The sequence below is a fragment of the Filicampus tigris genome, chromosome 17, assembly GCF_054856515.1.
Source record: "Filicampus tigris isolate MCC_2025a chromosome 17, RoL_Ftig_1.0, whole genome shotgun sequence".
NCBI lineage: Eukaryota > Metazoa > Chordata > Actinopteri > Syngnathiformes > Syngnathidae > Filicampus > Filicampus tigris.
The window spans coordinates 10,590,902-10,618,573 of NC_141233.1; the positions used below are offsets into that span (position 1 = coordinate 10,590,902).

A 27,672-nucleotide genomic window follows, 5' to 3' on the forward strand; every position below is an offset into this window, starting at 1 on the left:
AATGGCCTAAAATACACGAATCACTGAAAGAGCATGCAGAAATCTAGCGTGTGCTTTAACTACTACTTTTTAAAATAAAGAGGTTGACATGAACAACATGTCTCTCTGCTCAAATTTCATGCTACATAAGCATTTCCAGAGCGCTAATGTGTCATTACCACACTGTGACGCTCTCCAGGCTCGTCTTCATCATCCTGTCACTCATGCGCACTTGTGACTTTCTTGTCCCTTTTTGTCTCTTTCTTTTGTCTCTCCTGGCCCCATCCATGCCTCAGCAGATAGACATGATGGAGATAAATGGCAGTCATCGATTATCACTCAAAGATCCCCCCTTCCCACAACCCCCAACCCTCAAGTGAATAGTTACCCGAAAGCACCACACCTAAACTTTTGTTCAGAGCTGTAGGACTGTCAATATGATACGTCGGTGTCATATGTCAGGGAGTAAGTGTGTGTGTGTGTGTGTGTGTGTGTGTGTTTACACCTTTCCATTTTTCCATTCTGAAACGTTAGTTGATTTGTTCCAATTTTCCCCATCGGAATCAATGTTAACAATCGCTATCATGATAACCTTTATCAAGCACACAGGTAACGTTTTAAGTAATATTCGAACATCACCGATTGTCGTACAGTTGTCAAAGTACGCGAATCGCTATACTATGAAATGAAACGCACAAGGGAATGTTCCATTCAAGACTTTGCAGGATACATTCTGTACGGTTATTAATGTCGACTCCATGGTCACTATAGTCTTGTTGAGCCGCCAGGATAGAGATGCGCATTCCGCCTAAAGCCCTACGTCGCAGTAACGTCATTCCCATTTTTAGAGGCTTGGTATTAAAACGTTCTTCTTCGCCAGCACTCGTACTCATCTGTGACATCACAAAACACACTTGCGGAATTAATCCTTTCGTTGCTCAGGGCTAAAGTCGCAGGTTTCTGAGTTTTGTGAGACTTTAGAGACCTATTCAAGTATGGTGACTCGTGTGTTGTACTGTATATTGCATTTGAGGATTCTTAACTGTAAAAACGCAGCAATTGATCGGCGAGCAATCTAAGCTAGGCTCCCGCTCAGTCGTGATCCTAATGAGGGAAAATGCAATAGAAAATGGATGGATGGAACTGTAAAAATAAGACATAAAAAAAAAAAAAAAACCTTTTGAAGTTAATCCTTGTGACGCAGCTGAGGCCTGAAGACGTTCGCTGAAATCTCGTGAGATACATAAAAGTATCCTCTGACTTTTTTGCAACTTCAGAGCCATGTCTTTTTTTCTTGGGACATTCATCTTTAGAGAGAAAATATATATGAGATTTAGCAGAAAACACATTTGATTGATGGGATTGTAAAACATCCTCAAAGAGCCTGTTAAAATTCATCCGAATCACTCTGCTGGACTGGAAAACATATAAATCACACACAAAAGATATAGAACTGATTGATGTTTTAGGGTCTTATATTGTCGCTATTTCACTTGAGATCAGACGGCAGAGCCCCTCTTCATCCTTTGTGTGCTCGTATGAGAGATGATGAGAGAAAGGCAATTGTGTGTTTGTGCACGCATGATGTGTGTGCCCGAAGAGCCCCTCAGGGAGCTGATGAAAAGGTGTGTGTGTGTGATGGATGTATTTAGTTCTATAATATGACTAATAAAAGAGCCTGGTAAATGTCACATAGTGGATGTTATGAAGTAAATGTCAAATCGTCTTCCCTCCTCTGTTTTTCGCCATTGCAACATGTGCCAAAGTCCACAGCGTGTTGCACATTTTTCCTGCTAAAGTTTAATCTGCGTCATTTGTTTTCCATTATTTAAATCAGCCCCGCCTCCTCTGACATTCACTATCTTTTCCCTTCTGCGTAGTCACAAAACCTGAACCGGTCTCCATAAAAAAGGAGCCCATTGTGATCCAAAATGTCCTCATGATAGATGCACAATGGAGATGAAGAGAAGCATTACATTCTTAGCATAGTTATACAGGAGGACCTCTGAAGTCGAATGCTAACATGTTGGTCTTACAAATCAGAATTTGGAGAGAATAAACGCCTCAAAAGTTGCATTCAGAGTTAATCGACAAGCTCGTGTACAGTATCCAAGTTTGCAAGCCAGCATTTCTCATGAATCAGCGAGCGTTAAAGGGTTGAAACTGCGTTTTGCTTTTTCTTTGGCTTTTTAGTTCTAATCGGACCAGTCTCAGCAAGTGGTGTTGAGAGAAGAGGAAGATTGTGAGAAAAAGATTATACCCAAGGGGGACGTAAACTCACGTTTGAAGCTGTTATATTCTGTCACCACCGGTGGGGTTGTCTCTCTTTCTGTCATTTTTCAACACATGTATGAACATTAGTCTCTGGAGGCCTGGCAGACACACTTAGAATAGACATTCCTATCAACGTAGATTAAATAATATTGTTCTTATTCATTGTTACGTTACCCCCATTATATCAGTTTTTTTTTTTTTTGGGAGGGGGAGTTCTCAGAGAAAAAGCACTCATGCATTTTTGTGAAATCTTAGAGGGCAGTTTGGACATAATGGCTGCTGTATAGATTATATTTGTCGGGCCAGGAACTAATTCCTTAATGATTAATAGGCCATGTTGAGGGATACAGTTTTAATCATCCTCTTTACACAGTTTTAGCTACTCACGTTCTTGATTGTCATTTCAATTATGAATAAAAGTTAACCACTGTATAATATATCAAGGAATGCACCGATACGTCTATTTTTCAGATCGTGTATGAGTAGTTACATTGAAGTAGTCGCCGATACCAAGTACCGATACTTGACAATGCCTTGACGTCTTGCAGTTGTGATGGAAATGTCTTATTTTTTATCAGATATTGTTAAAAAAAAAAAAAAACTTTTGTGAAGTTTCACGCAAATATAATCTTTCTTTTACATTGTACTTGTAGTTAACATTAAGCTAGCAAACTTTTGTAAAAGGTAGCAATGTGTTTGCTTGAGTATACAGTGTGTAATTCTCTTTATTTTGTGTCAGTTTTTCTGTTTTCGGTTGACGTCCAGAAAATTCCATTTGACCCTCATACATTTTTATAAATATGATGAATGGCATGATCTTCAAATCATAGGACGGCTTTGACTATTAACAATTTGTTTAACAGTAAAAAACCCAAAACAAAACAAAAAAAAACGTTCCTCTCTGTCAGTTGAACATCGTTGGTTAAGAAGTAGACCAGATCAAGCATCCACTGTGCATGCCAAATCACATAAAACCCCGACCTGCAATAACTCTCAGCCCACATCTGCTGACTTGAGCAGTGGCCATGTTGAGGGGAAGCCATGCTCTCTTCGTTTGCAATTCAAATATGTGCAACACGGAGCTGACGTTTTACACCCCCCACTCTTGTTCTACTCCCCCCAGGGCAGTTTCATGTGTGTCTGGCTTGTCCTTTTATGCCTCTGAAAACATCCAAAAGGCAGGATTATTAAAGGCACGTCTGTTGTTTCATCTAGTCACCTTGACAAGACAGTGACCTACTTTCTCACACTTGCATCTTTTACAATTGTGTTCCAAATTGTTGTCAATGATAGTCTTCGTTTCTTTCAAGTGATCAACCTTGTTTTGGAACAAATCTCCGGTGAAAACAGTATATTTAAAAAAAAAAAAAAAAAATTCAAAGTGTAAAATGCACTGTTCTCAATCGTCAAATTGTTTTATTGCTTGTGAAGGACTGGAGATAGGCATTTGTTGAATCGGCAGCATTAGGAGGTCATGTTTACTGGAACCAAAAGCTATTTCTATCAAAAACATCTCAGTCGGTCAAGTTAACACACGTCTTGCTTCCACTTCTTCAATGGATGCAAGAATTGTGAAGATGCTATCAAATGAGTAATCCATTGTTAAAATGTAACTTCACCTGTTCAGATGTTTTTGATTGAAATATCTTTTGATGCCATTTTGACGGCTTACTCTCTGTTGCCTTATGACAATGACGTCATCGCCTAAAATAATTACTACTCGCTGCTCGAGTGTCTAATAAAGGTATTTTGTTCATTGTTCATATTTTGAAGCAGATGTAATGCCTCCTCTTCTCGCTAATTTTTTTTTTTTTTTATAGATCATAGTAACCAGCAGGGTTTTTCAATGCAGCCACTGGTTGCTATGGAACCCCGGCGACATCGTCCCAGTTCATCGTGCGTAAGATAAATAGAGCCGTCAAATTGACTTGTGCGTGGTAGGTGAAGTAGTGGTTACTCGTTAACTATTTTTATATTGTTCAATACCATAATTGCACAACGTGAATGAAATGTATACAGAAAAGGGAAAAGTTAAGAGGCAAGGAGCATCGCCAATTTATATATGCAGAGTAATAACGCATCAACGTTTGAAAACCATCAAAATAAACTGCTCTGGTTTATATGGACGTCATCATGGTCAGGTGGTAGAGTGGTCGTCTTCCGACCCGAAGGTTGTGGGTTCCATCTTAGCCCCTCTGACCAAGTGTCCTTGAGCAAATTCTTGAATTTCAGTCCGTCCTATCAAAATGGGAGTTTGCTCTAAAACACTTGACACTTTTTTGTCATTGGACTGGTGATTGGCTGGCAACCAGTCCATCGTGTACCCCGCCTTCTGCTCACTGTCAGCTAGGATAGGCTCCCGCTCACCCATGACCCTAATGAGGCTTTCGAAAATGGTGTTATTGAACCTACCTGGATCACAAGGATGTGAGCTTGTCATCCAACAGGAATTGTCTCGCCATCACCGTATCAGCTGCACTCAACCTGCTGTGTGCACAGGGCAATTGTGATATTGTTATGTAAGTGACATTTGCATGCAGCTATTCTTTATTTTCTCCTTTTATTGTGTTGTACAGTGTCCCTCCAGCTGGTAATAATGATGCTCCTTTACAGTCAGTGGCTTACATAAGCAAGCACTCCTGAACACGTGTTGGACAGAGTATCAAGCAGTGACGCCTGTGCCCTCAGTTGTGGTTTATTTTATGCAAACGAGGCCGAGCACATTCTGCTCAGTGTGTAATGTACGTGTATTGTACTGCGTATGGGTCAGCAGTGTGGCCTGCGGACATCTGGCGTTGTGCATATCCAGTACAAATATTTTGGGTGTTTTTAAGGTGTTTTAGTATTTGTCCTCGTTTGCTTTGTTGCTCTCTCTCTCAAACAAAAAAAAATAGCTGCACAGTTCTCAGTTTTAGCTGTATGGCAGGCAGTTTCCCTGAAACAAGGTTATGCAAAGATAATGCGTAAAAGATCATCTTTTAAAAAGGTGGTCCAGTTACCTGGCAATAGTATTCAATAGTGTGATAAGTTTATACTGTAGCAAACACATTCCATGTATGGATCATTGGATACTTGCATGCAGATATGTGGACAATAATGTCATTGCTCTGTTTGCACCAACTGAAAGTACATTTTGGGGTTTTCTGGTTATTATTTCATTTAGCTGCCGCATTCCAGCCATTGTTTTTACCGTCATCTTTCACAGCGTCACCAAGATATCATACAGAGGAAGGTATTGGAGCAACCCGTGCACCGTACTGGCCACATCTCCATGGTGAAGTGACGCATTGTGATGACTATCACAGCAGCAACTTGGAGGCTGGGGGTCAACCACCGCATTATTGTGTCTGCTGTCAGCTGCTTGCGGCGTAGTTCATTATGTAACAGGACAGGGATGGTTTGTACGGCCTTGTGCGAGGTGGTTAGAAAGGCGTTTGTTATATGGTGGCGTGTTGCTGGAGATCTAGGTTGATTGAAATCTAGGGAATAGGGATTCACTACTTTCTAATGGTAGCCAAAACAAATGCTCAGTAAAGAATTTTGCCCATAGAAATATAACAGTATGAGTGCATCAGAGTGCAGACCTCTGTTGAGACACAACAATCAAAACATTCGGGCATGTGTTTTTTTCTTTACGTCTTTTTAAAAAGTATAAGGTTTTGAGGTGACGAGCGGTGCACAATGAACTAGTTTGGGTAGAGGCGTAAGAAAACGTTGTTAATAGTTTTACAAAACCCATTTCCACCTTTAAAAAACATTTTAAGCAAAAAAAATGCAAGCATAAAACTAATAGAAAATACTGTCTGTATTGTAGTGAAAAGCGATTTTGGTTCTCCTTTCCCCATGCAAGGGCATTAGAGTAAGTGATACTGTAAAAATCATTAAAAACTATTTTTAAAAAACGATAGCAGAAGTGGCAAACAAACTGCGAAGCAGAAGCATCAGTCTAGCATGGACTGCTGACAGCGAGTGAGACATTGGGGAATTCAAGAACAATAGCACTTGTTTTCTTCTCTTCACAGTAACATTTTTCTGTAATGATGGAGACTTTTCCCACCTTTGAGTAGGAAGTGGGTCACTCACTGTTGTTTTTTTAGTCCTGCAGTGTTTGTCCCCAGCCTCCTGCTGGGTCATCTTGTCTTCTTTTATTTTCGGGGGGGTGTTTCTTTAACCCCCCCAGTCTGTTTGTGCTTTCACACGTTCCTGACTTTTTTGTTCTCAGGCAGAACTTGTTTATTTGGCTTGTACATTATTTTGTTCTAAACCATTCCCTGTGCACATGTACAAACTATTTTAACCATGTCAAACAGGTAAGTCTTGACGTTGGGTGTGTCCTCAATCACTTTTCGTCGCAAAAATGCTTGTGGCTTTTGCCTAACTAATGTGTGCTTGCGAGGGCTTATCTCCCGGCCTTGCGGACAGATAGCAATTAGTTTTTCTCCAAATGGCTAACCGGTACTCTTTTATTGTTGTTGAAAACAACATTGTGCTTTCATTGGCTTGATTTATTGGGCTAAGGAAGAAATCATTCAAGTGTGGTACACATCCAGATCCAGGTACTGATTTTGTTACCAATTTTTTTCATCAATAATACATGCAGGCCAATGGCACAATACCAACACATACACGTGGTGTGTATCAAAGGTATGCTATTTGGAGCTGAGCCAAATTAAGGGTCCAAGTACATTAATGTTGATAATACATAATGAATGGCTAACGTCACATCAACAACTAATCAATTAATTGACGTATTTCATCTTTGAATCTTCGAAACTCTACATGATTCTTAGTGGTCAGTGACTCGATTATAATGCATGTGCTGATCTGGCTTTCCTGTTAACATGTTTGCAAAAGAAAGCCAAAGAAAATCTGTTGGTTCATTGAACTTATGCTGGTTTGGTCACCTTACACCCCGTCAACTAAAAGACAATATTGCTCAGCAATAGTGAGTTTCCTTGCTGTGCTTTTCTAGGAAACACACACATGCTAGTTTTGTCCAAATGCAGACTTTCAATAAAGCAGAACTGCATCGCCTGCGGCCGCCTTATACCTGTATTTCTAGTGTAGAGAAATGCCTACTGTATCCAGTTAAAGTCAGCGTGACAGGATCATATTGCGACCCCCCAAAAAGTCCTCTGGGGTCCATAATGCAAAAGTAATTGCTCAGAAGTCATTTGAAGTTTATCAGTGGCACAGGTCAGTGTTCTGGCAAATCCTAGCAGGCGTCAGGTAAATCCTGGTTAATAGTTGACCAGCCAGGCTTACAGAATGCTTGAATGTGCGATATCTAAAGTCTAATGGTACCATGAAATCCCTGTAAATGTTCAATAGTGTCAGGTGTTTGCGCTGGATGGAGGGCAGGAATGTCGAGCATGTTAGACTGTGACAGCAGATTTTAAGATGGCAGCGTGAGCGCTGCCTGGCAACACAACCTCCACACCACCACATGGCAACAAGACTTTCTCATACACTAAAACCATCACTTTCCACATTTTCAAAGGCAGCTTCCTCTCATTTTCTCTTTGGACATGGTCAATAAGAGTGCCTTGTCCCGTGGAAGACTGAATTCACAGTTGTGTACTTAATCCATGGTCTTCTTGTCCATGGTTTGATGGTCAGCTCACCTTGTAGCCGCACAATGAAAGGAAACCCCCCAAAAATCTGAAAGTTTTGTACCCCCTTTAATCGAAGACATTGTTTACTCCTTTCTCGCTCTTAGCCTCGTGTCTCACTCATTCAAAGCCTGCGTCAAACTTATCCTCATTAAGAAATTGTGCGCTTCTCAACACATTCCCTGAGCGAGCGGGATTTTGGGGGAGCACATGTTCTCGTTGCATTCCTGCAGCGCTTAGGCCTAACACTTCTCCGTCTTCCACGATGCTCGGTTGCCAGGGAGAACACGGTCATGAGGTTGTTCAATGTTCAATGTTGATCCCTAATTGTCGATCCCATGTGGGGAAGTGTAAATGTTGGGCATTGTTTTGCCTGAAGGCTTCACTCTTGTAGAAAGTTGGGATTGATTTTTTCCCGTAGGGAATCATGTCGTGATTTCACATATTATGGTTAAAGTAATAATTTGATACTCCTGGAAACATTTAACTACTACATTTTACAACACATAATGGAAATGGAACCATGGGGAGCAATACTGTTGTGCAATTTATAGGTATTACGGTATTTATTTTATTTATTGGTGGATTTAAAATGTCTTTCTCTAAATTTCTGGCATGTGTATTACGTGCAGTCATATTGGACAGTATTGCTGGAGGGGGGCAACAACGCAGCACCCTCACCCCCAAAAGACAAACTAATATTACTATGTGAAATGGTTTTCTATTGTATAATGGCAGAGCTGGGCACCTTACAAAAATTTGCGGTCCATTTATCGCCTTCCGCCTACAGCAGCGGTACCTTTCCGCCTTCCGTTTATCCACCATTTTGTCCGGCCGGACCAAATAGTAAATAGTAAATAGTCTCCGAAGGGTGCCATTCAAGTTTGGACCGCTGCTGTCTGGAATTATGGTTGTCATCAAAATCTTCATTAAGCAAAACTTATTCATTTAGTTAATCATTTAGATGCACACTTGAGATTTACTGATGTCAGACATTATGATGATTTAAACTCCAAATTTTGTTTGATTTTTAGTGCATATTAAAAAAAATTAATAGCAGTGTTTTCCGGCCACTGTGATAGATCATCAAGTACAGTACGCTGTGGAAACTGATCCAATTATGTTTAATTTGTCCGAAAATTATTATTATTAATTTATACAAAAAATATATTTGTTATATTATATCGTAAAGTTTGGAAAATGTGGAAATTTTCATCCATAATCTCAAATCTGGAAGCTAAGAACAGTATTGCAGTCCTTAATAAGGTAAAGAGGATATTTTGCAAAGAGTCCTTCCACACCTACATAGTACTCAATTGTTGGTTTTTAAACGTCGTCTGTTTCCTTCGTGAGAAATTGTTGTTGGTAGTGTCGTGGTTAAGAAGCACATGACAGCAACATTTGGCGTCCTCCTCCTTTCTCCACCTGCAGTATGTTGCCCGTTCACATTTCCAGCCATTGAGCGTGGGTTTAAAATGACATTGTGAAAGTAGGCCAAGTATGACTATGACTCTGGAAATGTTAAAACTAATTTTAAAGAAAGGAGGGCAATGACAATAAGGCAGCAGATGAATGTTCTATGGTTTAATCATGACTCTCTTAATGACAGGGAGTGTAAAAAAAAAATTATATATGTAATTAGTCTTTTGAGATTTTTGGTGGGGGGTAGTGCCGGCCTCCAGAGGTCACCCGTCCACTCATCCACCCCCCCCTTTCTTCATTCTCCTCCTCCCTCCTGCCTTGGCCAGTCTCCATGTGCCGGGCTCAGGACCTTGGGAATGAATGGCGCCCGGGCTGTGCTCCGTCTTTGAAGCCAGCCAGGAATGCGAGGCCTCTTTTTTTTTTCTTTCTCTCTCTCTGTGTTGTTCAGTGCTAACGTGAAATATTCCCTCTGCTGCTCTCATTGTGCATCGCAGAGCCGGACGTCATCAGCCGGCCAATCGTTGGCAACCACTAGGCAGCCACGGGTCGCTGAGGGAGGGAGTGGGGGCCTGGGGGGGTGCTTGGAGGGAGAAGCCACTCTCTGGAAGTCTTCCCTCTTAATATCGTGCTCGCCTGGTTACTTGGCGCTGCCGCCTCCTGGAAGCAGCTTACTGTGAAAGCACAATGAGAATTTGTGATTTTTCTCTTTGGGAGGCCACATGGACATTCTGGGGTTGAACAGGTTCAAGAATAAAAGTTTGGGTAAGTTTTGTATTGTTTTATGCCACCGAGGCTCTTTTGAAGTGGAGTCTTCCTTTCTCGTGCAGTTCTGTGGTCCTTGTTCTGCGTTGTTGTGTCCTGTTTTGTCTCGGTTGCGTGTGGGGGTATTTGTCTGGGCGAGTCACCCTGTTTCTGCCTCACCCCCACTTTACTCCCCTTCTCTGTACATTGTGTCAGTGCCTGTCCCCTCCATCACTTCCACTTGAGCGCTCCCCTGTTTTGTAGCCTCTGTCTCTCTCTCTCTCTCTCTCTCTCTCTCTCTCTCTGCTCTCTCTCTCTCTCTCTCTCTCTCTCTCTCTCTCTCTCTCTCTCTCTCTTTCTCTCAGGCCTTCATAAACAAATGAAATCCTCAATAATGTAGTTTGAACACGTTATGTGATTTGCCTTTTTGTGTGTATACAAATGTTGAGTTTTCTTTGCTTTTTCTCAGCCAATAGTGTTTTTATTGAGCAAAGTTAGTGTCCCAGAGCCAGTTTTTATATACAGTATTCTGATTAATTATCAGAGTCAGATGTACAAAAGGTGTGTCCTGGCAGGAAATTACAAAAGAAATGGGGTTTTAAAAGACTGAAGCCTTTTAAGAAGTTGTGTTGGCAATATTAATGAACAGTGTCTAATTTTGTGTTTATACCTGTGATCATTTTGTGGCAATGCAATAATTTGTACCATTATAAAGGATGTGCCTGTATTGATAAGGTAGTAGGAATATATTTTTTAATATGGAGCTTTTTGTCAAAACGCCCAAAGTTATAAAAGTAGCATTTCTCTTAACATAACATTTTCCAGTACCTACAGTTTTTTTTTTTTCTGATGTGCACATTTCTTCTCGTTAGCATCATTGCTGCAGCCCAACATCAAAAGTGCATTGTTCAAGCTGATGAACTGGTTGGTTTTTATTGGCAACAATGTCCTCTGGGTTAGATGACAGCTTGATGACAGGCGCACGGGTCATGATAGAGAACCCAACAATCACACAAGTGTCGTTATGACTCTGGCATGAACACGGTCATTAACTTGCACGGGTATGTTTCTCGACCACGGCTTTTAGGGTTTTATCAAGGTAAAATACATGTCTACCTGACCTACTTTGTGATTTTGTGTTGTGATTGCTAAATTTCAAGAAAAAATATAGGTAACAAGTATTACAGGGCAACAATGCCTTTTAACAAGGTATTAGGTGTCACATGAGCGTTCTTCTTGTGCACTGTAGCTCCACAGAATTCCAAGAATATTTTCACGTGTGTGCCGCAATGTGCTCAGCCGACCTCAAGGCCTAATTAGAGGCCCGGTTGATGCACGGTATAAGGGAGACTCCCTTAAACAGGTGATTAACTGTTTCACAAGGTGATTATCATTGAATATGATGATTATTCATAGGCTTCACACATAATGCACTTGTTTTCTGTTCAAGGTATGTGTGCCAAATAAACTTCAGGCTAATGGCTGGTTTGTGTTTTTGTTTTCTCCTGCAGGTACTTATGAGCAGACAATTCCTAAAAGATTTGAATAAGCCAGGAGGAGGTGGAAAATGACCTAATTAGCGACCTGTGCTCTGCACAATCTTGTGCAAATGTGTTGGTGGCACTTTCCCCAGTCGGAAGGCAGATCATTGCATCAATGCACTTACAAGTAAAGCTACCCTCATTCATCCTCGACATATGCACTGCTATTCCATGGATTCCTACAGCTTCCACTTTGAGAGAATGAGCAACGTGGACCTGCATCCTCTGAGCATGCCCATCAGCCGGCTCTCCCCAGCCAAGTCCAACAGCAGCATTGTTGAACAACTTGCCCACCACCAGCACGGCAAAGGAGACTCTGCCTACAGCTCCTTCTCTGGGGGGTCCACTGCACCAGACTACCCACCTTCACTTCATTTTCCAGAGGACCTGCACTCCAGCTCTTTCAGTCACTATGCTGACCTTAAATATTTAAAGTCCATTTGTCATCCCAGCCAGGTTCTGCAGTCTAACGCAAAAACCATGGACCAGTTGTATCGTTCTATGGAGGTGATCTCACAGAACTATCGCAATAGTACCCATATCCAGAATGGCAATGGTAGTTTCCATACCAATGACAAAGCAATATCAAAGATGCCTCTTCGGGCTCCATCCCAAGAAGATTATGCTCCCATTGGTCCTCCTCCAGTCCCAGCACGACAGGAGAGTTTCACAGCTACTAAAAACTTAGAAAACAGCAAGGGTCAACACAGTACTGACCCTCAACAACCCAGACCCCATAGTCATCACCATCCACACCCCCACAGAGTCAATGTGCCTCAAATGGGGACGGCTATGATGGAGTCAAGCACCTCTGCCATTAGTCCCGAACCAATGTACTCAGATCGGAGGGCAGTTCCAGCAGGGGAGGTCCTGCAGCTGCCAAGCTACCGCTCTCACATTCCCTCTTATGAACAAAACAGGGCGTCCATGAACCAACCCCATCTTTTCATCACAGACAACAAAGCCCTATCCAAGCAGCAGAAGTCATCAAACTTCCTGAGACAGTCACCTCTCAAAGGCAGAAGCCAGTCCGAGCACTTGCAGCTCAGACAGCTATCAAGCGGGGGTAGATGCAGCGTAGAGGATCATGGTAAACCCGATGGTGTCAGTGATGAGTTTGAGAATCCACGAAAAAGGGCGCATTCCGCGTATGATTGGATTGGTCCCGAGCCAGCCCATGTTTCTAGTCCTTGGAATGCGGGTCAGACAGGCTTTATCAACAGCAGCATCCAGCATAAGGGTCAGTTCTACTTTGTCACAGGAGTGTCTAAGCACTCGGAAACCAGAATGAGAACGCACTCTGCATCTGTGAGTGGGTCTGAAGCTGCGAGTGAATGCTCCACAGTGTTGGAAAGACCTCGGCCAAAAGAGAGAGAAAGATGTCACAGCACAATGGAAAATTTATTTATACCCATAAAAGAGACCCTGGATAGAAGATACACCCAGAGCAAGGACTTCATACCAAGAGGTTCAGATCAAGAGAATCACAAACCCTCCCCATTTTCGAAACGGTCCTCTCAGAGTTGGGATTCCTTTGAAGAAATTGACACAGAGATTGAGAGTCGAGAGATTGGGCGCCACACCACCAATAATCCTATATTTTTCTGTGGACCTGAAAAAAACTCCCCACATTCAACTTTACAAACAAAGCAAGTTCCCTCGCTGACCACCAATGAACCAACCATCCAGCCTGAGCGAGAGGAGCAGGCAAAGAGAGGGAAAAGACAACCACTGACAGATGTAGCAAGTGATAGGATAAACAAAGAAACCACCCCACTTCTGTACCATCTCACTGAAGCTAACAGGACAACACTGCAGTCAAAAAAGGATGCTGAATTTGGTGTGAAAGATAAAGATGCTGCTCATAACAAAACATGTGTCAGAGATCCGTCTACAGAGAACGGAAGACCTCCACAAGGGGAAGCAACCAAGAATGATATAGGGGGAGTCAACTCTGCTGCCTGTAACACCCTGGATGACTCCTATAAAAAGTATTACAAAGAGAGGCTGAAGGATGCTCAGTCTAAAGTCCTGAAGGAGACGTCATTTAAAAGAAGGGATCTGCAACTAGCATCAACGCATCGCCCTAGGCCAAAACCTGAGCTGAGACCTCCAGCAATTCACTCTTTCTCCTCATCACAAGATTCTGAGACTTCCACAGACACCCTCACCCCATCTGTAGCCTCCGAGGAGACAGAAATAGGGAGCATAGTGGAAGAGGTGTGGCAGAGTCCTAATCAAATGAACACAGAGACAGAAATAGAGAATAGGAGGTTTGCAATTGTGGCTCAGCCCCAGGTAGCGTCACGAATCGGGGGGCGAAAACGATTGACTCCAGAGCAGAGAAAGATGTGCTACTCTGAACCAGAGAAGCTCAACCACCTTGGTGACGGCCCCAGCCACTCTGCTTATCGCTCCTTCAGTAACGAAAGCGACGGCCTGTTAGCATTGAACAGTGAGTGGCAGGATCATGTGCAATCAGGAGAGCAGGGACTGGTGGCAGCACGCAGAAAGTTGTTTGAGACTCGGGGTCGCGCCCTCTCTGCCTCAAACGCTTCAAGGACAAACCTGAAGCACGTTCAACACAAGGCACTGGTGGCATACATGGAGCGCAAGACGGGCCAGAAAGTGGCAGAACCCCAACATCCGGGTCCTCAGCTACCGATACCACCCAGACAAAGGCACTCTCTTGGAGAGAAACCATTTGACTGGGGTCCCAGGCCTTTATCAGCAAGTACTGAGGGAAATCACTCAAAAAAGAAACTCAACAGACCCCAGTCTGCAGGACGCGTCCTTGATTCCTCCACCAGCTCCATTAGGTATGATTAGAGACAAAGTGGAAAGCAGTTGAGTTATGGTTTTCATTTTACATGATCATTTCATATTTTACAACATAGGTATGCCCAGTTCTTCTCAGACCAACCCTCAGGGCAATCAAACCAACCCAGATGGAAGGAAAGACAATGTCCATCCCATGGAAAGTATGCCTCCGTGGAGAGTCTCTTGGACCAACCAGAAGCACCAACAATTTTCAGGAACAGATCCACATCCACTCCACATGCATTTCAGGTAGGTCAGATAATTTCATTTTTGAGGGGAGGAAACTTGGATACATGCCATAATGAATGCAAATGTTTACCCTCATCACACAGTATGTTATGTTAGTTATTCAAGAAATGCACTCAAAGTTGTATTTTTTTCTCTGGTCTACAGACACAGGACTATGAAAATGACCCAGAACCAGTTAATTCCCCTGAAACCTGCAGGTATGAACCAGTGCTCCAGTAAAATTTGGACATTTCTTCTGTTTTTAGGTCAAGAGAGTATTATGTGCAGACTGTGGCAAATCAAAATTCCTTTCAAATTAATAATTCTGAGATAAAAAAAAAACACTCTGTGACTTGTCTTGTTTCTTTTGTATGAATGAGTTGCACAATCACATCCCTTATAACTGAATATCATTTCCAGTTTCCAGAAGAATATGAGCGCTGCGGTGAGCTCAACGCCTGAGGACCAGCAGCAAATCCGTGTGATAGCCCAGAGGGGGAAGTCCATGGAAGAACTCGGGGCATCCAAGTTAACAAAGATGTCGACTCTGAGTAAGAGTTCTGAGCAGTTAGATCAAGCGTGCCGAGACTTGAGTAATATATCACTTTTTGCTGAGGTCAGAGAAGCTCAGCAGAAGGAAAGTGGGAGGAAGAAATATGGACTGAATTCAGCGGAAAAAGAAACATACATTTCTGACCTGAAGGGACAGACACAAATTGATACACAGAAAAAGTCCAACTTGAAACAGAACTCCGACCCAGCGCCAGTAGATGGGGATGATATTGGACTTCAGCCCACAGCAGGAAGAAGAACCTTGAGTAGATCCCACTCCCCGACTTCTTGCTTGTCCTCTAGGGGCATAAGGCAATCATCTGGATCTCGCAGTCCTCCCACAGATAAGTTTCTGTCTAGCAAACCTCCCATCGAGACGCCTTCATACTCGCATTCGCCTGATGGCCAAGAGACCAGTGAGAGGGAGCCGAGGTCTATCTTGTCTTCCACCACGCAGATAAAACCACCTTGTGAAAACAGACCAAGCTCCAGGTGAGATTCGACTAGCTTGTTCTACAGCTTCAAAAACTAACCCCTAATCCATGCTAAACATGGATTCTCGTAATTGGTGTACTGTGGGGTAAATTGTGACAATTTAGATTGTCATATGTACAAAGTACAGCCAAATATGTTATCCGCATTTAACCCATTCCAGAGGATTATTGTGCTGCAAATGTTTTGCACATAGGCATCAAAGAGAACCTGTTTTTTATGTTGGGCAGCCATATGGTCTGTCGCACAACGTAGAGGTTTGGGCTTCAAATCTCCGCTCTGGCCTTCCTATGTGTGGAGTTTGCATGTTCTCCGGGTACTGCGGCTTATTTCCACATTCCAATTTTTCTACCTCTGAACTTTAGTCTTTCTGACTTGTACCTTGAGCTTTTGATGAGTTATGCAATGGATTTTTTTCACTTCTTTACATACGTAGGTGATATTCATCATATTTCTTCCTTCCAGGGATTTCCGCAGTTCTTCTGAACAGTCAGTGGTTGAACCAGGCAAAGACGTCCTACCGCCTGCCCATGAAGTGTCCCTTAGCTGCGGTGTGACTACAGATCCGTCCTTATGGATTGTCCCTCCAGAGCAAGAGCAGCCCAAACATGACGTGCAGACTCCGGACTCTGTTTTTGACAAGCCTGCCATTTTCCGCCCTTCTTCTCAGACAAGCGAAACAGTCTCTGATCAGCAGGTTGCTGAAGAGAAAAATTCCAAAACGGAATACAAGGAGCCCGGAGAGAATCAGGATTTCGAAGAGAGGCGTCAACCAGAGGGAGAAACGATAAGTTTGGCGAATAAAGGCAAGAGACCACCGTGGGAGGAGCTGGTCGAAGCCATTGTGAAGGCGGACCACTCACTGGCCCCCGCGCTCTATCCATTAGCCAATCGTAAGACGGCGTTGATGTTGATGGAGCAGCTGCTGTCTGAGGACACACTGCTGATGGAGGAGCACTACAGGAAGAAACAGGAGCAGAAGGGAGCTGCACAAAGGTCAGTAACCTGGAACAGAAATATTTGCATATACAGTAGTAGATCCCCCCCGTAATAATCTACTGTAGGTGTAGGATTAACTTTATTACTAAAGACAAGTTTAAAAGCATGAACTACTCCGGTTCGCCTTTTAGCTGTTTTGTTCTTTTTGTAGTCATGTCCACAGCCCTGTTTTGGCCGGTGAGTGTACACAGTGTATACATGTCTGTTAATGGAGAGAATAATTGCACTCAAAAGGCCTTCTAATGAGAATTTCCAGTACTGTATCATGTTTCTCGATGAAACACAATAGTTGGTTGGTTGGTTATGCCAAAAGAAGGTGCCGCATTACCTTGTCTTGCATCACATGCTCCGACACACCTGCATATCTGCTTACTGCAGTGCTTGCACTCGGGTTTCTGCAAACGCAAGCAAACACACAGACATAGTGAGCGAGAGAGAGACGATAGGCATGATTCAACTTTAGTTGATAAAAGTGAGGAATGCAGAAGTCAGACTGACCTTTTGGCTCTTTTACAGTTGCGAGACTGAGCCACCTCTGTCACCTGATGGCCTCAGAGCTGCAAGTGGAGAGTTTAGCAGCGCAGGTGACCTGGCTGACAAGAAGGTAAAGTATAAAAAAGTGACACAAGACCACCATGGAGCTAAGACAACACAATCCAAAACTATTCACTTCCAATTGGAGTTTGAAAGAATGCTTAATTTTATTTATTTTTTTCAAGGCATGAATATTTACATTGAAAATCACTTTGATTTCATACAGTGATTTGCATCGACCTGGTGTTATTTATACATTAAAATATTTCCTGTATAATTAGAACAACTGAAGATACAGACAAAGAAAGTTTGAAAAAATAGAGGGAAAAGCTCATTTCAAAAATTTTTCCCTCAGAAAATAATAGGGTGAAATAATCAATTACTTTGTTACAGGCTCAAACTGTAAAACATTTATGAACTGTAAAGCCATTCTTTTTACATTTAAAATGCTAAATTATCTTCTCTAACTGCCATACAAATGTAGAGGACCATTAGCTACTCTATAATAAACCTAAAATAAATAAAAAATGCTTCAATATGATTGATGGACATGCAATGGAGAGAGAAGTATAAGAAATGATCTGGCTTGTAACTTGTCTTCCAGCTACATGCTATTTACATTATTAGCTTACATTCTGCTGCTTCATAGGCTACTGGATTGATGAAGCAGTTAGCGTGTTGGTGTTTACTGATACAAAAGTACTGCATCACTGCAATGCGAACTGGCAGTCAGAGATAAGTTTAGCAATGTTCCGTGATGCTGTTGTTATGGGTCCCACTGGTTGTGATGCTGTGTTTAGTTTTTGTTTGGCCATATACAGTATCCCTGTTCCGCTGACTGTCAGTCAAATCTAACACAGCTGCTGTTAGATTTGTGATTGGATGAGCAAGTGGGTGGTGGCATTCTTCCTTTGCGGAAGTTTGTTTGAGCAAATAACTAGTTATGTATTTTTTTGGGCACGGTCATGACCGACAGTTACCTTTTGTTGTCAAATGCAATAAATATCATACATGCTGTAGACAGTATTTTGCCACTAAAATATATATTTTTTCAATTTGTTTCATTTTTGTAAAGGGAAATTGCGACTCGTGTGAATTTTCCTGCGAATAACCCATGATAGGTTCCCCAAAAATTTGAGATTTAATGAATTTGCAAATGCCAAACACCTCTATTTAAAACACTCCCCTTTTTATAAATGATCAAGATGCTTATTCTTCGTTCTCCACTCCCATGCTTCAACCCGCAGAGCATGCTGGTGTGCTACATCGAGGAGCGTCTGCGCTCGCTGGAGGAGACGCGGGGCGTCCTCCAAGCGGATATCCAGGAGAACACGGCCCACGGCGAGGCTCTGGAGGCTCTGGTCCGTGAGCGCTGTCTCCCCCTGGAGCTGGAGAGGTACAACTTGTTCATCGGGGACCTGGAGCGGGTGGTCAACCTGCTCCTGTGCCTCTCTGCCCGGCTGGCCAGGGTCCAGAACGCTCTGAGCACGGTGGACCAGGACACGGATGCTGAGGAGAAGGTGAGGATGTTTACCCACTGTGTGTGGCATGAGTATATGATGATCAAGATGATTCAAATGGTCCACCCTTATGGACACTCCTATTGCATAAATAGTGCATGCAATATAGAAACAAAATGTACAGCCATAGAAAAAAATTAAGAGACCGCCATGTTTTCTTCTTCAATTTCTTGTTTATTTTAATATCTGGTGCCTCTAAAAGATAAATATATTTTATAGGAAAAGAATCGTATCAAATCAAGGAAAGCTATTAGAACAGTCTTTGAATCAAAATATACTTTTATTTTTTTTCCCACATTAATTCCAAGATTTTACTTAAGTAAATATCGGTTCCAATCTTCGTAAAAAATTGTAATTGAAAAATATGATCACGTAATTTCGATCAATTATCGAATCAAAATGAAAATAGTCGCATAATCACGTCGTAAAGGTAAACAGCACTGTAATAGACAGCTGTCTTTTTATGAGCCCAGTGTCAGCGTTGACTACTCACATGACTTTTGCTTATTGATACTGTGAACAAACCCGAGGCCTCACTCTTAAGATCTTGCTCATGATCTAAATATTATGCACATGTGTTCTTCCCCAGCAGCAACCTTGCTACTACAGTATCAGGGGCGATACCACAGTCATGAAAAACTACGATCAAAGAATTACATTGTGTTATAGGTTACAAGTATTTGTGGTGTTTAGGGCTCAGTTTCTTTGGCGTTGATTTTAGAATTTCACGACAGGCCACATCTATTGCCCACCCCCCCTTAGGTAAATGGTCAGAATGAAAATTCCTGAAAATTCAGCTGACTGAAGCGTCAGCATTAAAGTGAAAGTTTGCGTCTGTGCTCCCATGCCCTGAGCCATGACGCTGTCTCTTTCTCCCTTTCTGTCATGTTGACTTTGGAACAGCAAACATGCCTGCGAGGTGAAGGGCAGATTTAGTTTCTCACCATGTGGAATGCAAAAAAATGCCAAGTTCATGCTTCTTAGCCTTATCTGCTGTAGTTAAGACTAATGATTTAAGTGTCAATATCATTACTCCAAATGGGCTCAATGGTTGTTAGAATGACATCAGGTTCCATCTGTGCTCATCGTGGCGCGTTCCAGGCTTCATTTCCACACGTGAATGCACTAAACATGTCATTCAGAGTGTCGTGAGCACACTTACTCCCCCCACAGGCTCGTCATTTCTCTCCATTATCAGCATCCCTGTTTACACTCCCTCACCGAAACTCCTGCAGCTCACGGTTTCGATGACATTCGCACCAACCCTGCCCTCTGTTGAAACAAGGCAACACTGCACCTCCCTTTAAAGCACTTAACCCTATCCTTGACTACACAGTAAACTGCTTCACACCATAATGATTTTTTTTTTTTTTTTTTTTTTTTTTTACACGTGTGTGCTCAGCAATCTCAGGTACAGTCAAACCAAACAATCCCAATCGTGCACCTTCATAGAAACCCACTTTGTGCATACAGGACTGTATATACATAAACTGAACAGGCACAGTTAGTCTGATGTATAGAGACATTTTACAATAGAAAGTAATGTTAAGTAAATGTTTTTTTTCTTGCTTCAGACAGTGTTTCAAAGGGGAAATCAACCCCACAATAATATGTTCTATGCAGCCGCACTGGTCTAAACATGGCACTCTGATTGATATTGTGTTGGAGGAATATGAGTTAAGTGGTAAAATCCACCTGTTTTTTTTTATCCATCGCCGGGGCGGCCATTTTGTCACATGCTGTCGACTGAAAATGACATATGTACTGTATATATTTTTCCATTTACTGTATATGTAGAAAATAATTCTAATCCTATTCAAAGAGATATTTTAAAAAGCAAATAAATAACTAATCAACTTTAGGGTTAGGGTGGGCATGGTTACAGTGCTCTTATCTAAATGCCCAGTGCGCCAGATTAAAGAATGGAGCGGAAAGTCAAATCAAGTAAAACTACTCACACAGGCTACATTACATGTAGCATCAGGTGCTAACATTGTCTCTGTGTGTTTGTGTGTGTTAGCAATCCCTGGACAGCCGTCACCGTCTGCTGTGCAAGCAGCGGGAGGACGCCAAAGACCTGAAGGACAACCTGGACCGACGGGAAAGCCTGGTGTCCACCTTTCTGTCCCGCCAGCTGAGCGCAGAGCAAGTGCGCGACTACAGGCGCTTCGTGCAGACCAAGGCCTCGCTGCTCATCCGCCGCAAGGACCTGGAGGAGAAGACGAGGCTCGGCGAGGAGCAGCTGGAGGCCCTCGCCAAAAGCCTCCGTCTCTGAGGACGGACATTTTGTTTTGGTAGCGCGCACTGGTCTAAACCGGTTCGGACTATCTGCTAATGACTCCCATTTTGCTGACTCCTTTCATCCCAGCTGTGCCTTGATTTCAGCATCGCCCTCACTAGCTTGACTTCAGCTAAAGTTCCCATCACCGTCTACAGGGGGAGCCCACTAGTCTCTCAGACTGGAAGCCTGCAAAAAATGCCGCAGCAGGGTTGTAACTGAAGCCTTTTATATGGAACCCAGCGATGGTGGGATATTGCCACAACGGTGATATGACATTCCACAATCAACCATTTCTCTCAGCAGCCATTGGCCCCGCCCCTGACTCAATCATCCAATCACAAATCACACATTTATCTTTATGGTCTCACACAGTCTGAAGTCGTTGCAACGATCAAGATAACACAACTGCAAGTTTGTAGCAACAAATTGTATTGAAGTAAGAGTACTGTTACTTTTCTATATGACGCAAGTGAAAAGTAAATAATTTCCTAACAATAATATGTTCTATGCGCCCCAACTAATCTAAACACTGCATTCTGATTTATAATGTGTTTGTGGAATATTAATTAAGCAGAAAAATCCACCTTTTTTTCGCCATTTCAGGGGGCGGCCATTTTGCCTTGTATTGACACATGCTGCTGACTGGAAATGACATCAGAGTGGCTAAGGAATCAGCTTGTCACATAACAAAACCCGGAACAGTGAGCCTTGATGGTTTTCAGTCGACTAGCAAGTGGCAAAATGGCTGCCCCCTGACTGAGATGGACAAAAAAAAAGATGGATTTTTCTGCTTAATTAATATTCCACAAATGCAATATTAATCAAAAACAGTGTTTGGACTAGTTTACTATTGCTATTGTAAAGAACATTTTTGACTTGACTTTCTCTTTTCATAAAGAAAAAAAGAAAAATATATAAAATGTGAATGTGTGAATTGAAATGTTGCCCAACAATTTCCCCTTAACTGAAACAATGATAAATTGAATCTTTATAAAATACAATTCTGCCGCAAGAAACGTTCTTAAACAATGATTATATAACCGCTCTTTTCCCTGTTTGTTTCACGAAAATGAGCCCCTTTTGACAACTTTGCCTCTGTGCAAGGCTGTGGAGACTTTGTGTTAGGTCATATGACTGCTTGGCTCAGTTTGATTGCTCAACGGGGGTCCAATGTCACTAATGGATTGGCCAAATTGTCATGTGACAGCGCCCAAGGTGGACGTCTCTCAGAGAAACCAAAATATACACATCACACAAAACAATAATAATTTTATATAAATAAAAGTTAGTGAGCCTGCAGTTGTTAGGTGAATCGGTTTGACTGTCTGCGAGGCCCTGAAAGTATCTGAATGTGATTGTACGAACAACAACTGAGGACAAATGGGGAGAGTGAGTGAGTTCCTCACACTGACGCCGCCCAACCTCGGTTACGGCTCTGTTACAACCAGAATGTCGCTAGGTCACGTTTAACTAAAAGAGAAAGTTGGACAAAACTTAAATTTATCAGGTAGTGTCAAGCTAGGCTGCTGTTCTCAAAGCTTTAAGCAGCGTTGGCGAATCACTTGTAGATCAAGGCACTAAAAAAACCAAAAGAAAAGGTGAACGGTCACTAAAAAAAAAAAAAAAAAAGCACTTTGTAACAATACTGAAATGCACATTTTTTTCATTTCTTCATTTATCATTCAAACAGCCTTACTCCATCCAGCTACAACACGTTTCTCTTCCCTTTGTTGTCCACTGTTATGAACAATATCACTGTCATATTGTTTGAATTTGAGTTTTCAAGGTACGTTAAGGACTGTGTGTAAATGCACATGTAGCAAAAACGTTTCAAGTGGAACCCCTAAAGTTGAACACAATCTTTTGTGATGCTAGTTGACTTCCAAACTCTTCTAGTTTCAAAACAATTGCCCATCGGAAGGCATGTAAAGTCATAGTAAGGCCATCCTATTTTTTTTATTAACTGTACAGGCAATGTTTTGAGTAGCATGAAAAAGTATCAACGAGAAATGCAGTATTCTCAAGTACAGTAGAATAAAAATATTTAGTCTGGTAGACGTGTGCTGGACCGCGAGCAGTTTTTTGGGCCATCTTATGCTATTTACGTTGGCAACCACTTGAAATATTTGTGTACGGTGTGATTCATATTTTATTTTCATTGTTCATGTGTAGACGCTACCCTCTGCCACTTCCTGTTCTATGGTTATCACACCATTAGTACTCTTCTGATATCACACACAATTAGGGTTTGAGCTCCAAGTTTAATTTGCGTGTTTTTTTACACAATTTGGGTTGAATTCCAAATTCTGCCATTTTTTTTTTTACTTTGGGATTTCCGCTTTAATAATTATTGTTCAACTTCCAGGGTTCCACTGTCAGAAATGACATTTCACCCCCCTTGTCCATTGGGGAATTCCAAATTCTGTCTTTTTTTTTTCTTAGTTTGGGAGTTCCACTCTTATAATTATTGTTCAACTTCCAGGGTTCCGCTGTCAGAAGTGACATTTAATTCCCCTTATCTATTGGGTACTTGATACTTGAACTATAGATATTGACAAACATTTAGTTACTCACAGGATTCCATCATTATTTTTAAAATCATGTTTAACCTCCACGTCCGATTTGTACCAGCGACGTTCAACATCATGAACATGTGCAGCGTGTGTGTGTGTGTATGTAGAAGTTTTTGCTGTGGTAATTTTTCAACAATATTCATGTTTATGTCATGAATAGATCCGAACTCTGATCGTCCCTCCCTCAGGAAATGACCTGAAATGAAAACACACATCCCATGTGTGCTGCCTTTGGACTATTTTGTATCATATATTTATGTTTTAATTCAAGGTTGTGGTTGAAGCCACAAAATGGATTCCGCTTCCCCTCCATCTAGTTTCCCAGTGGCCCATTAGAAGGCTTTTTCTTTTTCTTCCTCAGTGTTGCTCTTGTGTGACATGACCTTTCATAAAGAGGCAGAGACAGTTCGCACAATTTGATGACATCACGTATGCTTTTTTCCCCCCCTGCCAGCTGACTCACACGTGCCTGTTTGGAGTTGTAAATTCCACTTTGTCTTATGGTCAATAAATTAAGATAATTTCTCTTTAAATGACATTAATAATTGTCACGTGATTTATTTTTTTCATTTGGGATTTTTGGTGTGTCTTAAAGTATGAGTTAAAGCCCTTGGAGGATTATTGAAGTCTTGTGCGCCCTCTGCTGGAACTTCAACGCACTGACAAACTAAACTTGCAAGCTAACAGTAGGGGACACTTCTTCAACTATAACGTTATTTAAAAAAACAAAAAAACAAGTTATAATTATAACATAAAATACAATTTAGTAATACTAAAAAAATGTAATATTTTGTTAGAATGATTAATTTACATTGATTATTAATTCAACAATGTTTATGATTATTTAATATTTATCACAGTCCATCCATTCCAACAACCCTTTAATACAAATATAAAACAAAGAAAAATAAACAACATAGCTTTGGCAGAACAATCCTAATTTGGATCATCACCTAGTCTCCAAATACATATAAATTATGACCAAAATGTTTATATATATATCCCCGTTCCATGACCCAACAACATAGTGACGTTCCGACGGATCCATTTCATAATTATTAACACTGCTGCACGGAGACGATGCCTTCATGGACAGTGAGTAATTGTAAAACACTTTATGGAGAACCATGTGAATAACTTCTGAATCACGTTCACACGCAACACATTCGCATAACTCTGCAAAGTCACAAAGATGCAAAAAAAAGTGTTAACAGACTACATCCTGGTTCGATGAGAGTAATAAACAAATAATTTGTACCGCTATTTTACCACACTGATAAAAATCAATGTTTACTTTGTCCAAATAATTTAACTGTTGAATAAACTCAATAACACTCAATTAAATGACCATTAAAATGAGGTTGATTGCGTGGAATTATTTTTTGATGAAGTGGGTCTGCTGCAATTGGGCTTTCCCTCAGAAGGTCAGTTCAACATACTGTAGTTCCTGGCAAAAACATGTCACAAAATGGCTCCAAAGCACTATTTTTTTCAGAGATGGCTTTTGTCCCAGCACAGAAACTTGTGATTGCTGAACCACGACTATCCAGATATCAATGTATTAATTGATTTACTTTGTCCCTGCCTACGAGAACTAATCAGGCAAAAGCGTCCGAAGCGAGCCGTTGCCTGAAGGCTACGTCATGTTGTTGATCTTGGGGCTCATCCCGCAGCGAGTAGAAGGCGGGCCTTTGCTTGTGCTTCCGCCGTTGGGCCGAAAGGTGCGGCTGGAAGAGGCGACTTATGGAATGCAGACCCTTAGACAGCTCCGGGAAGAGCTCAGCATCCTCCGGCCTCTCAGGAGTTTGCTGGAATTTGGGTTCTCCCAGCATCTCCCTGACGCTCTGTGCGGCGTCTCGGTGCAGGTAGTGGTACGCCCTTTTGCCGCTGTTGTCCCGGACTGTCACGTCTGCGCCGTATTCGCCCACCAGCATAGCCACCACGTAGTCCTGCCGGTGCAGGGCAGCAACATGTAAGGGCGTGTAGCCGCCGTGGGTTTTGGCGTTGACGTCTACGTCTGTGCCGCCCCGTCGGGACGTGTCCAGGATCTTCATCAGCATGTCGCTGTTTCCACACTTGGCTGCCCAGTGCAGGGCGGTGAACCCTGACATGAAGTCCCGCTTCTCTGCCAGCTGGTGGTCCCTCAGGAGGAGTCCATAGACCTGACGCCAGTGGCCCGAGGCGCACTTGACCAACCACTCATGCTCGGACGGCTCCAGCGGCACTGCCGAGAGGATTCTGGACTCGTCGGACACCTTGGCGGTCTTCGCCTTGCTTCGGAATGGATCCGCTTTGGGGGGCTCGTCGTGGTCCACTTTCGGTTTGGGGACCTCGGCTCCATTCGTGGGGGGCATCCTCAGGGGTAAACCGTATGGTTTGCGAGTCACCTCTACATTCAGCATCGGCTTGATTCTCATGTCGGAACATTTGCTCCTCTCCAAGGCTAGTTCGAAAGGAGAGAGATGTTCTCTGCGTTGCTGTTCTTGCTCATCTTCCTGTTCCTGTCCAGCATGTCCGTTTGGGTCTCGAAGAGTCTCAGCTTGACTCTGATTCAACTGGTCACCTCCCTGCTCCTGTTCAGCATGGCTCTTTAACTCCAAAACAGTCTCAAGTATACCGTGCGGCTCACATTTCTGTTCTTGTCCGGCACATTTCTTTGCGTTCACAACGGTCTCAGCCGGACCCTGTACATGCTCCCCTGCCTGTACACAGAATTCCTGTCCCCTAAGTCTTTTCGTGTTTACCATAGTCTCCAGTTGGCTGTGCACATTAATCTCAGGTTGGTCTTGCTCAGAACAGCTCACAGAAGGACTCTGCTCACCTGTCTGCAAGCTCTCCCCCTGTTCCCTTCCAGAACATCTCACAGTCGCAAGCTGTTCCTCCTCCTGCGTTGTCCCTGTGTGATGGTAGGCCTTCTTGAGCAGTACGTACGGGAGGCCATCGTCGCCGCGCCTGACGTAGGCGACGCTGTTGACGAGACTCTTGAAGAGTTCCCTGTTGCGAGCCTTCTCGTCGCGGTCGTCACACTCGAGCGCGCCTTGAAAGCTCGCCAGTAGCTTGGCTTTGCTAACACGACCGCCCTCGGATAGAAGTACTGACACAACGCGCTCCCGGCTCAGCGACATTTTATTGTTTTCAGGAAATAAATGAAGGAAAAGACGAAGCTTCCTCTCCTGTGGAGCTGCTAGTGCACCTTGACCGGCTCCTCCTCCTGCCTACCTGCGTCTTTTTGTGACGTCGTTCGCATGAGTACGTTTTCATACACAAACAGCAACTACTGTCCGACTTTTTCTTTGAAATAACAATTTTATTTCCCCGAAAGACAAAACAATAATATATAGAACTGGCCTTCCAAACGCATGTGTATGAAGTAAAAAGGGAAAATAATCTTGCATCCTAAGGCGTATCAATGTGTAATAAGAGTACAGTAATGTAATTACAGGTGTATCCGAAAAAGTATATTCAACACAAATGAAGTGTTAGTTAATTGATGTGGAATTTGATTTAAAAAATAGCTTGCCATTACATGTATTAGAAATCACGACTTTCTATATTTATAAAGCAAAATACAATTCTTATTTATAAGACGAATCAAAACAAAAGGCCCATTTAAAATCAAGAAATACATGAATAAATAAATGAATAAATACATAAAATTGGCCTTTCACATCCTGAAGTAAATGATTTTTTTTTTATGATTTCAAATGATACAAGACTAGCATTTGTATGAATTCTAAGAAAAATAATAAATCCATGAAAATAAAATAGAACATAACAATATTTAATATTGAAATAAATAAAATAGATTTAATTACATGGACCATTTCAAGCTATAAGACGCACCCAAGGAAATAGAAAAAAATGACATTTTTTAAAATATAAAATAAACAAAAACAATAGGGTCCTTGCAGCTTTTGCTGCTCGGGCCCTAATAAAACTTACCTTTCAATTGTGAAGGGTGGAGCAACGTTTTTAGTATTATCCAATAAAACCAATCTTTAATCTACATCGTTAAAACAAATAGGTACACATGGTTTTCCATCCATCCATCCATCCATCCATCCATCATCCATCCATCCATCCAATACCGCTCATCCTGCTGAA

The 27,672-nt window shown here is 42.2% G+C and overlaps 2 protein-coding genes across 3 annotated transcripts in view; one reads left to right on the forward strand and one right to left on the reverse strand.

The window, feature by feature from the left end:
* shroom1 (shroom family member 1) overlaps positions 1 to 24,106 on the forward strand; it is a 29,688-nt gene extending 5,582 nt beyond the window's left edge. For both annotated transcript variants that reach the window (XM_086013443.1, XM_086013444.1), the window contains 8 exons: positions 11,540 to 14,388; positions 14,467 to 14,638; positions 14,783 to 14,835; positions 15,038 to 15,661; positions 16,127 to 16,657; positions 17,177 to 17,264; positions 18,442 to 18,714; positions 20,735 to 24,106. In XM_086013443.1, the coding sequence (XP_085869569.1) occupies positions 11,726 to 14,388; positions 14,467 to 14,638; positions 14,783 to 14,835; positions 15,038 to 15,661; positions 16,127 to 16,657; positions 17,177 to 17,264; positions 18,442 to 18,714; positions 20,735 to 20,989 (4,659 nt within the window). In that variant the 5' untranslated portion in view covers positions 11,540 to 11,725 and the 3' untranslated portion in view covers positions 20,990 to 24,106. The remainder of the gene's footprint in view (positions 1 to 11,539; positions 14,389 to 14,466; positions 14,639 to 14,782; positions 14,836 to 15,037; positions 15,662 to 16,126; positions 16,658 to 17,176; positions 17,265 to 18,441; positions 18,715 to 20,734) is intronic.
* Positions 24,107 to 24,175: 69 nt separating this feature from the next.
* On the reverse strand, positions 24,176 to 26,771 carry sowahaa (sosondowah ankyrin repeat domain family member Aa). The gene has a single exon (XM_086013445.1). The coding sequence runs from the start codon at positions 26,691 to 26,693 to the stop codon at positions 25,167 to 25,169; it is 1,527 nt and encodes a 508-aa protein (XP_085869571.1). The 5' UTR covers positions 26,694 to 26,771; the 3' UTR covers positions 24,176 to 25,166.
* Between the last annotated feature and the right edge of the window lie 901 nt (positions 26,772 to 27,672).